General features: G+C 42.7%; 1 protein-coding gene and 1 pseudogene across 3 annotated transcripts in view; one reads left to right on the forward strand and one right to left on the reverse strand.

Annotated features, from left to right (window-relative positions):
- Window positions 1–230: 230 nt before the first annotated feature.
- On the forward strand, window positions 231–388 carry LOC149463891 (U2 spliceosomal RNA; annotated as a pseudogene).
- Window positions 389–5,076: 4,688 nt separating this feature from the next.
- TOP2A (DNA topoisomerase II alpha) overlaps window positions 5,077–13,446 on the reverse strand; it is a 53,640-nt gene continuing 45,270 nt past the window's right edge. The window contains exons 30-35 of one of the 3 annotated variants that reach the window (XM_089674396.1): window positions 9,988–10,150; window positions 8,921–9,051; window positions 8,834–8,884; window positions 8,229–8,438; window positions 6,790–6,974; window positions 5,077–5,991 (exon numbers count right to left, since the gene is read on the reverse strand). In XM_089674396.1, coding sequence (XP_089530522.1) covers window positions 5,845–5,991; window positions 6,790–6,974; window positions 8,229–8,438; window positions 8,834–8,884; window positions 8,921–9,051; window positions 9,988–10,150 — 887 coding nt within the window. In that variant the 3' untranslated portion in view covers window positions 5,077–5,844. Of the gene's footprint in view, window positions 5,992–6,789; window positions 6,975–8,228; window positions 8,439–8,833; window positions 9,052–9,987; window positions 10,151–13,446 lie in introns of all 3 variants that reach the window. The other 2 variants (XM_089674395.1, XM_089674394.1) reach the window with 2 other exon arrangements.

Below are 13,446 nucleotides of genomic sequence, written 5' to 3' on the forward strand. Positions count from 1 at the left end.
ACGTTCCACCTACTGAAGAATGTGTGAGGCCTGCAGCGCCGCTGCTGAGCAAATTGTCTTCCCCAGCGATTGACATAGGCCACAGCCACATCAGTCTGGATCCAGACTGGGTGCCCACAAAGAGGCTCCGTCCAACGAAACAAAGTCTGATCCCTCATAGCTCCAAGGCAAGGATAGGTAGCTAGTACACCTCTAGCTTACAATGGCACTGAGCCGACCCTCAGATCCAGAATTCTCGGCCTTTTGGCTAAGATCAAGTGTAGTATCTGTTCTTATCAGTGTCCAGTGGGGGTGCTCCCGGCCATTCTAGCTTTGCGGGGATGGCTGTTGTATAGTACCCTCACTGGTATGATGGGGGTCTGGATGGCTATTATGGGGGGGAACAGAAACCGGGACGCCCACACGTAGCTGGGGCCTGGGAGTAATTCCCCTTTGGAACGTCTGAAGGACCCAGTACCTCCTGATTTGGACGGATCTACCTTGTCTGGCCAGGGGTTGGGAAGGCAGAAAGTCCGCAAACTCAAGTGCCCCCTGAGTAGACGCCCTCAGGGGTGCCACTAGTAACACTTGGGTGTGGGACCCCACAGTGTGAAGATAGCACAAGGTCACTGTTTTTTCACTCTTTTTGCACAAGCGCCCTTAGGACCAGGCCTTTTGGCTAGGACCAGGGCAATTTTTGCTACAGGCCTCAGGGCCTGTGCACAATTTGGCACGGCCACTTTATTATTTTCTATTTATTAAATTTATTATCACTCCCACGTTTTGTCACTTTTTCTTACTTTTGTGTATGTTTTCCACAGGATGGAGGGTGTGGGTCCTCGGGCCTGCCGTGAAGTCTAGGGGGAGGATGTGTGGCCTTTTGGTTCCTTCCTCCCCTGATCCCTAAGGGGTTCTCTCTTTGGGAGAGCCCCCTGACCAAGTACTGGGTGTCCGGCTTCGGCAGGACACAAGGAACGGTGGTCCACCAGGCCTTTTGGCCAGGAGGACCAAATGGGAACCTTGTTCCTGTCAGGAGCTTCGTGCCCTGGGGGATCAGGGTAGAGGTCCATCCCCTTCGGGGGAAGGAAAAAGCACACCCCTAAGTACACTTTTTTTGTGTGGTGTTTTGCGCTTTTTTTGTGATTCACTTATGGGTTTTTTCGTTATTCGCACATTTGCGGACTTAAAGAAAAAAAAAAAATATATAGTACCCCTGCTGGTAGGATGGGGGTCCTGATGGTTAGTACAGGCTGGAACAGAAACCGAGGCGCCCAAAGGCTGCTAGGGCCTGGGAGTAATTCCCCCTGGAAAACCGGAAGGGCCCAGTTCCTCTTGGTTTGAATGAATCTACCTTGTCTGGCCAGGGGGCGGAGAGGCAGAAAGTCTGTGAACCAGTGCCCCCTGAGAGTGGTCACCTCAGGGGTGCTCTTAGTAACACTTGGGTGTGGGACCACAATGTGTGAAAAGTGCACATGGTCACTGTTTCTAACACTTTTCCTGCACTGTGCCTTTTGGCTAAGTCCTGGGCAATTTTTGCTACGGGCCTCGGGGCCTGGCCAGTGCACAATTGCACGGCCGCTTATTTATGTTTAACTCCCACGTTTATCACTTTTGTTGTGTTTTTTTTTCACACAGGATGGTAGGGTATGGGTCCTTAGGCCTACCCTGAAGTCTAGGGGAGGATGTGTGGCCTTTTAGTTCCTTCCTCCCCTGTCCCTAGGGGGTTTTCTTCGGGAGAGCCCCCTTACCAAGTACTTGGTGGCTGGCTTCGGCTGGCCACAAGAAACGGGGTCCGCCAGGCCTTTTGGCTAGGTGGACCACATGGGAACCTTGTCCCTGTCAGGAGCTTCGTGACCTGGGGGATTAGGGTAGAGGTACTACCCCTTCAGGGGGTGGATAAAGCACACCCTAAGTGCACTTTTTTTGTGTTGGTTTTGCACTTGCACGTTTTTTTGCACACTTACGGGTTTTTCGCACTTCCGCGGACTTCAAAAAAAAAAAAAAAAAAAAAACTGATCACATACATTTATAGTATTAAAGCTGTATTAACTGCTTTAGGAGCGCCCACAGTAGACTTACTGCTGCAGGGCGGCCCTTGTGCGCAAGGATCACTTGTATATATACACATTTATTCTGCATTTCCAGGTAGGAGGCATGCAACCACCCTATCCGCGCCACTAATCGCGGCCCCAGGTGTCAATCACCAGATCCCAGCCGGTGATCACCAACAGGGAGGAGGGCTGCATTGTTTACCAACAGCCCTCCTCCCTGTCAGTTTGGGCACACTCCTCCGGATGGCTGAGCACAACCATCCTGATCACTGTACTTACAGTGAAGAACACTGCCCACCCCCTAGTAAAACACTCCCATCACACATGCCATTAGTACAGTGTCGGTGCTTTTTTTTCCAGCACTGATCACTGTATTTGGTGTCACTGGGGATGTCAGTGACACCAAGTAAGTTATCCCCAGTGTAGGAATGTCTGCTGCAGTCCCTCTATAAGTCGCTGATCGCCAATATTATTAATATTAAAAAGAAAAAACTTCCAGTATATATACCACCATTTGTAAACACTATAACGTTCACGTAAACCAATTAATTTACACGTATTGGGATTTTTTTTTTTTAGCAGAGACGTGTAGCAGAATATATTTTGGCCTAAATTTGACAAAATTTGATTTTTTTTACTGGACATGTTTAATAGCAAAGTCCAAAATATTTTCTCAAAATTGATTACCAGTGCAGTTATTTTTTGTGCTATTAAAAAAAAAAAAAAAAAAACGACAAATACCACAGAAAGAAAGCTCAATTTGTGGGGGAAAAAAAAAAAAGCTGTAACTTTCACTTGGGTGCATTGCATGACCGCGCAATTGTCAGTTAAAGTAATGCAGCGCCGTAACACAAACTGCTGCCTGACGGGTATGAACAATCACGTTTGTATATATACGAGATTTGTGCTCCCGTGGTTTTCACACCCCAGGTAGTGGCAGATTGCCTGTCAGTACACCAGTCATCACATTTAACCCCTTGATTTGCCAGGAACATGCTCATACACAGTAAACCTCCATTGCTAGTATAGTGTTGAATGGATCAATATCTTTGATCAGATCAGCACTATACCAGCGTTTACATTAGTATAGCGTCCCCAAAAACACACAGTTAGTGGGATCAGCCCCTATGCTTCCCCCCAGCAAGTGCAGTGTCAGTAGGTCACTGTCACTTGATACATTGCACACAAAACTGCAGTGTTGGCAGAATCAGGCCTAATCTCTGCTAGCACTTGCTGGTAAATATTGATGACTCTCATATGCAGCAGTGTGCCAGTACTAGTGCCACTCTACCTTTTGGTGAACTGGCGAGCACCAGCAGCCTAGTACATTCTGGTCTTTCACATACCAGCACTACAGTATCACTTAGTGACATGGCGAGTACCATAAGTGCAGTACAAGCTGGTGTGGTGGCAAGCACCAGTATTGCCCCGCAAGCACCAAGAATTCGCACACAGGCCCGTAGAGCCCCTAATACTATTCTGGAAGTGCTTGCAAATCCCGATTGGCAGCCCACAAATTCTGCAGCACCTGTACTTCCCCCATTCACTGCCCAACCCAGAATATCTGTAATGCATTGATTGTGGATCAAAGCAATTTATATGCACAACAATTTATCACTGCCAACCCAAATTCAAACCTTGCCAGACCATTCATAAATTACGGTTTCCAAAGTTAAATTTTTTTTTTTTTTTGGGCCTAACTCTCAACATGGGGATTACTAAAAAAAAAAAAAAAAAAAAAATATTAGTTGCGGTTGTATGGGTCTACAGCCCCAATTCATCATATGCCCATGTTCTCTGCTGCCATGGCCAGGCATAGATATGAGATAATGTGTTTTATGCATTTCAAACGACAACACACTCAGGGTGACCCTGAATTTGACCGGTTCACAAGATTCGGCCCCTTGTAAATCACCTTAACCAAAAATTTCCAAATGTCTATACATATGCGCAGACCATATGGGGAGCAGTGGCAAGATAGTTTGGGACTCAGTGTCATCCTTTTTCCAAAAGGGGGTACCACTTATATGTGGACAATTTTTATTCAAGCGTGCCACTAGACATTTGTACAACCTTGGAATTGGCACATGTGGCACCGTGCGACCTAGTGTGTGCCCACCATTAGAAGTGGGTGGATGCAGGGTGGTATATTCTAATGGTGGGTATACCACACTTTCTGGCAGAGATTTCTTGTTTGTTTTTTTTTTTGTATAGAGCCTGTGGGCTGAATGAAAAAAGAGAACATTGCATATATACCCAAGGACCAGTGACGGACTGGTACATCACTGGACTTTGAATGGTTATACCGGGATGATGCCTACAGCTGCAGGCATCATCCTGGTATTTTTTTTTTTGCAGCCGGCGATCAGCTTTCATGTAAAAGCAATCCTAGTGGCTAATTAGCTGCAGGATTTCTTTTACAAGCAGTGGGGAGATGATGTCCCACCCTCCCCCACTGCCTTCCACGGCCTTCTCGTGCCATCAGGGGAACCTGAGAATGCAGCTGGCATTTCTGCCAGCTGACCACAGAGCTGATTGGAGACCAGAATGGTGCTAATCATCTCTATAGTCTAAGAAATCAGAAGTTACAAGGATTTCATCACTTCAGTTTTGCAGGATATAAACCACACCATTTGTAAATTGGGATCTTGGTGCGATTAGATAACATAAGGGCAGAGGGGAGATCTAGAGTCTGATAGAACCCAGAATTATAAAAAAAACAATGCTCACTGGAGTTATAGGGGATATTTGCATTCCCTGTAATTGCATTAAAAGCTTCTTCTTCCTTCTCCTTCCCCCTTCTCCTTCTCAAAACAAGATCAGCTTTGGGCATCTGCTCGCCACATAAGGGTCAATTTAGAAAGCGCTCTAACCAGATGATTTTTATATTTTTTAAAGTTTGAATGACAATAATGGTCAACCTATCTCAGCACTGAAAAATGGAATGGTATTGAAGGGACATTACAGGCTAGTTCATCAGTCACAGCTTCATGGTGACAGTTTAGGTTTTTACCTTAATCACTAGTAAAAATTCCACAACACACAATTATTGTATCAGGATATTTATTCCAATCTGTATAGAAAAAAAACAAAACACTGACAAGACAACAGCAATAATATGTACAATGTTGACAGACAACACAGAGTGTATATATACAGTAGTAATTAGATGGACTATCCAGCTAAGTGAGTTCAGAAAACGCATAGGTGATGTCAAAAACGTACAACTCTAAAATAGAATTTAGAAAAAAAACTGCAAAATTTGTTATCAGACCTTAAAACACTTAAAAGGTTTATCATATCTAAATCTATTTTTTCCATAAAAAGGGGAGGCACTAGACTGATCCACACCTGATATTAATTCTGCTCATTTCTTGAAGCCTCTTCCCTCCAGCTGCTCTCATTGTAAGGTAAGAGATTATGTAGCCCAAGGGACGAGGCTGGATGTCAATTTAACCAACCAGCATCTACCGAAATATCAGGACGGGGTAAGTTGAAGATTTACTTTTGTATTCTTGTAAATTCTTTTACATTGTTTTTAAAAAATGTTTAAAGTAGTTTTTATCACCCACAAGGACAATATCATCCTAATACAGAGTGGATGAGTAAGAATAAATAGCAATGGCTAAAACAAAGCCTAAAATAATTTTTAGATTTTAAGATACACAAATGTCTTTGTTTAATGGAAACTCTTACAAAAGGCTGATAAGATCTTTCTGCAATGGTAAAACTAATTTATGAACATAGCTGCCTTCACCTTGGATCAAGAAATTTATGACCCAATAAACAGTGGTTCTGATGGGGAGAACAGTACTTAATACATTTCATCATCAGAGTCTTCTAGGTATTTGACAGGTTTCTTGGCACGGGCTGTCCGGGAACGCACGGGTGCACTGCCAACATCTTCTGAATCTGAAGTTGTGAGGTCTATAGGGAAGTTGCCAACCATTCCCTTTGGCTTCTAGAATGAGGACAAAAATACATTGATATATCTCACATGTTAATTATCATCTAAACCCAAAAACTAGAATGTATTACAGCTCATCAGTGCCTAGATGTGGTGACTGCATTAGTCTTTTTTTTTTCCTCCTGGGCTAGGGATCCAGCCAGTAACACTTCCTTGTTCACTCATGATAATTCATGTATGGAGAAGCAGCACTGTCATCCCAGAGTACTCTGGACTACAGATATATTCTCACCTCCATTACATAGGATTGTGTTTTGGAGTTCACAGAAGATGGCTGGGAAAGTCAATAGTGTTTAAAATATTAATTTAGTGAACAAAAGTTACAAGGACACAAATTCTGCCTTGATCAACAGTTATTTACTTCTTGCAGAAAATGTTAAAAACCTGAAAAAAAAATGCAACCACCTCATCTATGGCTTAAAAATGCCAGTTATACTAGTTTTTTTTTTTAATGCCTGTAAAAAAAAAAAAAAAAAAAAAAAAAATGGCCCACGATGTGTGAAGGAGAGTTTACAGGCAGGGGGGGAAAAAAACAAAAAACCCCGCACCCCAAAAGGTGCATTTGGAGAGGAGCTTTTGAGCATAGCGGGTGCCTAGACATACTAGCCCTGACTAGACTACCAAAGGATGAAGGTTTTCATGCATCACCATTTCATTACCCCTTGTAAATTGTTGATGACATTTTGCATAAAGTATACAGTCACCTTTAGCATATCAGAATATTACGATTTCCAGCAAACACCTTGTTTGGCCGATTTTTCCTACCCAGCTATTTAATTCTGAAATTCTTACCTTGGCAGTTGTGCTTTTCTGCTTTGGCCCAGAGTCGGAGTCAGAATCAGAGTTCTTCCTCTTACGTGACTTAGCAGTCTTTTTGGGAGGAGCGATGTCATCATCCGAGTCATCTGCAAGTCTTGCTGCAGCAGTTTTGGAAGTCTGGGGCTTGGACAAAGCTTCCAAGATGGATGGCTGCTTATCTGGAAAGAGACCACAAGAAACTCATTCCCACACTTGCAGAGAATTGGTACAAGTATTCTCTGGTATCTCCTATTGATCCAAATTTAATTTAGAAAGAATGGTCTGCTTATTGTAAATACCAAATACTAATTTTTCCTAAATCCTCTATCGCTTGACTTTAACTTGTACTTGTCAAAAGCTTAAGTTACCAGCATGGAAAGTACGATTGTGCTGTGTGTTCTATGCTTACCCCACCCAGGTCATTACAAGCCTCTATTGGTGCCAAATACAAGGACTAAAAAAGGTCAACCAAGCGCCTGAACAGCCGATATAGAAGGGATTAAATTCAAAGTCGCCCAGCATTAATATTGGCTACCATATGATCACTGATATGGTAATGGGTATGGGCACCGAAACTCACACTCGATACATATGTACATAGGGAAAAGCGTTCCCTGAACAAAGATAGTTTCATATGGGACAATGCAGCTTTATCAAAGGGCTTTTATTAGAAAAAACAAAACAAATGTGCATTGCATGAGTATACACACAGAAGCTGAGCACACCACCACAACTTCACCAAACTAAAGACAACGTTGTCTCGTCACCTTAGCAGCTGCTCATACAACCTCCAACATACACACTTAGGGGAAGGGGGCGAGAAAGGCTAAAGGTGCAACTTGGGAACATATGGGGCAAGAACCCATGTATGGAATGTAAGAGTTGGATAATTGATAAGCCCAGTGGATACCTAAGGGATGGTGACAACGTTGTCTTTAGTTTGAAGTTAGGGTGGTGGTGTGCTCAGATTCTGTGTATATACTTGTGCAGTACAAATTTATTTTGTTTTTTTCTAATAAAAGCCTTTTGATAAAGCTGCATGAAACTATCTTTGTTTGGGGAACACTTTTCCCTATGCACATATCTATTGGTGCCAAAGCCTTTCCCTTCTCAGGATGTACATCAATATATAAAAGACATTCTCCAGCAAGCTTGTGTTACAGGAATGTTTTCTGAGAAAATGATGGAGGCCCCACATTGCCAACCTTCTGAAATGGATTGTTGTCTGGCACTTCATTACTCTCAGATTATGACATGAAACAAGCTTCCAGAACAGGAAAATCCGAGTGAACTGTTAATTGGCATGATCATACGAGTCAGTGACCAAGAACTCAAGCCACTGGATAATATATTACAGGATTCTTTTCACATCCATATGTTGGAAAATTAATTGTTTACACAGGACAAAACTATGGCTCTTCATTCCCACATACCCTTCTTGGTGGCAGTGCTGTCCGTTTTCTTGGCTCTTTTCTTGGGAGCGGCCTTCTCACCGGCAGGCTTTGCCGGTTTCTCTTTGGCAGGCTTTGCCGGTTTCTCTTTGGCAGCCTTTACAGGCTTCTCTTTTGCTGGTTTCTTGGCAGCTGGGATGGCTGGAGGCACGGACACAGGCCAATCATCATCATCTGAATTAGTGGCACCTGCTAAGACATGGTTTAAATACCTCATAAAGAAACAGAAGCGTTTATTGCATTCTTGATGAGTGACTGAACACATAAGAACCAATTCATGAAAGGGATGAGCAGTATTTTCCAATGAAAATCAAAAAAAGTTTGAGGAAATCACGAGGATCAATGCACGGAAAAATGATTTTCAAATTGAGTCAAATCATTGACACACAGATGTGATTTTAACAATTTTACTGTCATTTCTCACACTACTGAACAGCTTATTGCTTCCTAAATTCCTCTAGGTTAGAAATGATATAAAATTGCAAGAATTAAACTCTCAGCACCTTCACAGGGGGCCCTGTACTAGATCACACTACAATGACTTTTTCAGAGATTTATAACCCCCATTTTCACGTAAATGTCTATACCTGTTGGGGCTGGTTCTGGTTCCTTGTCAGGACTGGGATCCTTCTTGGCAGGTGCTTCCTTGTCAGGACTGGGATCCTTCTTGGCAGGTGCTTCCTTGTCAGGACTGGGATCCTTCTTGGCAGGTGCTTTAGGCAGTTCTGTTTCTTTTGAAGAAGTTTGTTTCTTCTTACTAGTTTTAGCTGGTGGCTCTTTGTCCAGACTGGCCTCCTTAACACCCCTAAATAAGAGGAAAATACATTTACTTACAGTAAAACCTTCAATATACAACATGCTGCTATTGCCCATAAACCACTGTGGTGCCCCAGTAAAAGGCAAACAGGTTTTACGCCTCCCCTACCATACACCCGTCTAGTTTGCACTCCTCCCAGATTGCCCACTGAAAAGAAGAGGAATGAACTGGTCATTTGCGTATATGAAGGAGCATACAACTCACCCCATTTCCTCCCAGGATGCAGAGCGTGGCAGCTGCCAATCCTTCGGGTTATCACACAACAACACTGACAAAATTTGTTTCGAAACCAAGCACTCATTTAAGTGAGCCTGATCTGCACTATGGTAGCAAAGCACAGGGCACTATACATTTTATACCATGCCAACTATCACGTTAGCAGCCCATCTTCTGAAGCTACAGTTTAGGCATTTAATAATTAGAGAGATGCATTCATTGTGCCATTTTGTTTTTATGAAGTACCAAAATGTGACTGTGTTCACCTCTTGCAGTCTACTGTACAGCAGAGCTTGGAAGAGAGGGAGAAGCAGCACAGGGCCATATCAGCTGTGCTGGAGAGAATGAAGCATGCTGATAAGAGCGCAGAATGACAGAAGATTACTGTGCTGCTTCTCCATCTTGCCAAAGGGGGTAGGGACCTGTACATGAAACTGCAGTAGTGAAAGATCAGGTCCCCTCCCCCACTAAAGATGGCTGTACGGTGTGTCAGCCATGTCAAACGCTGGACTGCGTAGACCAATATAAATCATTTGGCAGGTGAAGCCCCTTTATATGCATTTCATCAGTATTTATGCCCGAGTCCCACTTTTTCTGGATTAAGAAAACCTTTTAATTCACAGCACATCAAACAAGGCAACCCTTTCAGATTCGTAATTGAAAGTGCAAAGAACTATGGCAATATAAATTCTGAAAACGACTACTCACTTGGAGGAAGCTTTTGACTTGCGTGCTGGCTTAGAAACTACAAAGGATTCTTCATCGTCGGACTCCCCACTTGGGTCAAACACATCACTATCAACATCACTGTCCTTGTTAGAGCCGCCAGCATCCTCTTCCTCATCAGAATCCAATACATATTTTACTTGAGCTGGAGAGGAAATGAATACGGCATATTACAATACATGCAAGTGTTCACCTTGTAGAAGGAGCCCACAAACCCGGACTGACTGGCTGCAGCAGTTCACAGGCGGCCCTGGTCATGGGAGCAATTTAGCAGGAATCATAATGGTAACCAAAAACTTGAAACACAAAAGACATTTCCAATAACAAAGCTTTTCTGTACTGTGGAAGAGTTGAAGGTCTACTCTAGTCCTATATGCCACAGTACTGTTCAGGGGTTATGTTGCATTTAACCTCCCTAGAGGTCTGATTATGTCCATATTTCTGTGCTCAAAGCGGTACATTTTTTTGCATGGAAATATGTATTTTTTTTTATTGTAGGCCTGTAATTTTTAGGAATCACTCACTGAAATCTGTCCAAACAAGAGTCTAGTAAACATCCCGAGTATGATAAAACTTGAAACACGAAATCATAAATTATAATTTAATAATCATAAAAAATATAAAAAATAATATAATACATTTAATTCAACAACATAATCAAACCAAAAACAATGAAATTTGAAATATAGCGCCAAGTTCGCACATCACTGAGCAAAGTCGCAAAATCGTTTTCAGTGTCTGATGAGTGATAATGATTCATGGGGAAATTCATCAATTCTGCAAGTGGTTCTGATTTACTGTTCTCTAGCTGGTCTAAAACAGATTTTGACCTAAAGGGACGCTTTTTGGACGCCATGGACGTTTCTAAGTTTCCAGGCAGAAAGAACAGACAAAATGCAGGCAGGGCACAGGACAAAGCACTCGGGACAAAATGTATGTGAAATGGTTTGATACAGTAATGTTTTACTATGTAATATTTGTTTATTAGAAAATAACAGTTTTTAAAATTTTCAATTTTGCCGCAGGTTCCGGCCCCCGTATGTCCTGACGCTCGCAGGGACTGGAACACAGGGGCCGGAGGAGATGGCCGGGTACGCTGCAGAGGACGCATCGCGGGAGCGAAGGACAAGGTAAGCGCTGCAGGGAATCCCTGAGCAACGCTGCACGGTAAGCCCGAGTGTAGCTCGGTGTTACCGCTTTTGGTACTGAAACTTTACCCCGAGCTACACTCGGGAATATCGCCAGGGAGGTTAATTTGGTGTCGGACTGAGTGAGCTATGTCCTCTGTCCTCAATAGCCTTTGAAAACCATATTTTGGCCTGTCCTTGCTCTACCGAGAGCTTCACCTTGCCTACTTGGCACCACAAAACACTAGGAAAGCCTTCACCTTTGGGATCTATGCAATCTCCTTTCCATTGCTGGAAACAGCAAAGCACAGACTTTCCCTTAGAAAGGATGGATATTGTAGTGCACATATGCAGGCACCCAGCATGCTGCACAGTGAAGACCTTGGTGGAGGGGTACTTGTCCCAAGTACATGGCTTTCAAGGGCTGTTGAGGACCTTCCAAATCACACAAAGTATATTTAAAGCAAAAAAAAAAAAAAAAATCTAAAAATGTTGGAGTTGGGAGGAAGATTAGAACTGCGGTCAGGATTTTTTCCCAACTGTCTGGCCAAGGTGACTTCCCCTTTCCATTGGAAGACTTCCTTACTATACCCGATACCTGTTATAGTAACTCAGAATTTTGGATGTAATTGCACTTGCATTCCTGGCAACATTGGGGACAACAGCAGCAATAAAAACATGACAGTGAGCAGCCCCCCCACTAATCCAAATAAAGTTCTGCTTTTTCCCTAGCACTGAACAATTAAATTAAAAGCAGAAGTGTCACATTTGCTTCAGAATTCTGGGTGCCCTTTCAATCTCACCTCGCATCAACAATTTCATGGCAGTTGCCATGTTACGGACTAAACCATCATGTAAATAAACTCAAGCGTGTGGATGATGTCACAACATTGCCATTCATCAAAATAGCAGTAGTAGTTATCCACACATAGCTCCAGGATTGTCATGTCTGCAGGCTATTGCAGATTATATATATATGGCCTGTGTATTGCCTTACAATATACTTTGGATACTGACGTTTCAGAGCCTGGACTATTTCTATACTGCCGGGATGGTACTGCCATGTTGTGCCTAATTAGTACATTACTGGATGTTCACCATACATGGTGCAGATACGGACCTATGGAACGTGAGTGCATCTCTTATGTTTAAATGTGCATTAAAAGTTTTAAAGGGTAAAGCACTATTGTGAGCTTTTGTTTAATGAGGAACATGGCTGAGCTTGAGGCAGTATCCTTTGGAGCTATTCAACTATTTGATCTTCAGAGTCCATACATTTGGGAATAAAAGTGCAGTCAGACCAAAACATTGTATAATGTGAGGACACACTGCTGGAGGTGAGCAGATATATGGTGGTGGATGTTTTGCACTGGAATTCTGTGACTGATTCACACGGTAGTCATTATCCCAAGGAGGGTTCATGGGAGGACACCAACTTTTGGACTGTAAATAAGTGTAGTGGTTCCTCCTGCGCTAAATGAACTCAACCTAACAAAAGCTGCTAGCACCCCAACCCTATACCTCTAAAGGATAAAAAACACAAATATAATACATATGGTGCAGTGCTAAAAATTAAATACACTTAATACTTACATATAATAAATGAATCAAATAAATGCCAACATATGGATCCCAAATAAGGGAACTTAAAGTACAAAATATAATTAAAGTGCAATAAAGTGAAAACCTAAAGGTGGGTCACAAATACAAACCCTATATGTCGTGAAAAACAACAAACCCAAATTGGGATGATACATACCAATATGTGTGAACAAAGTGAATTCCTTGGAATGGAATAAACTTAAAGTGACAAGTGCCAAAACACAAATAAGTGTACACACTATACACGCAGTGACAAAAAAACCCCAATACGCATGTGTAGTGAACCAAACATCAAATATGCAGTGAGGACAATTGTAGTGAAACACTGATCATACAAAAGCAGCAAAATGTCCTATAATGAGTCCAAATATTAGTGCTGTGGGAATTCTTCACACTAAAAAAAAAGACCGTGCTCCACTCTCAACAGGGAACTGGTGTCATGTGGTGTGCACTCCAAAGGAATCCCAAAATGGCTGAGATGCCTGCTCACCTCCAATAAGTGACCCTACGGGTCATCACGCTATTGGATCACACCCGGATCCTATGGTATAAATCTCCTTAATGGCTGATCTCCATATACACAAGGTTCCAATGTGCCAAGTTTGTAATAACCTTCCTGGATCGATTAGGCAGGTAACCTTAACTACCTCCAGCCTACTCACAGAAACTGCCCAGCTCTCAGTGAAAACATGCCCATAAAAGAAGAAAAGAT

Source organism: Staurois parvus, unplaced genomic scaffold (genome assembly GCF_062004578.1).
Source record: "Staurois parvus isolate SC_StPar_1 unplaced genomic scaffold, SC_StPar_1.0 ptg000151l, whole genome shotgun sequence".
NCBI lineage: Eukaryota > Metazoa > Chordata > Amphibia > Anura > Ranidae > Staurois > Staurois parvus.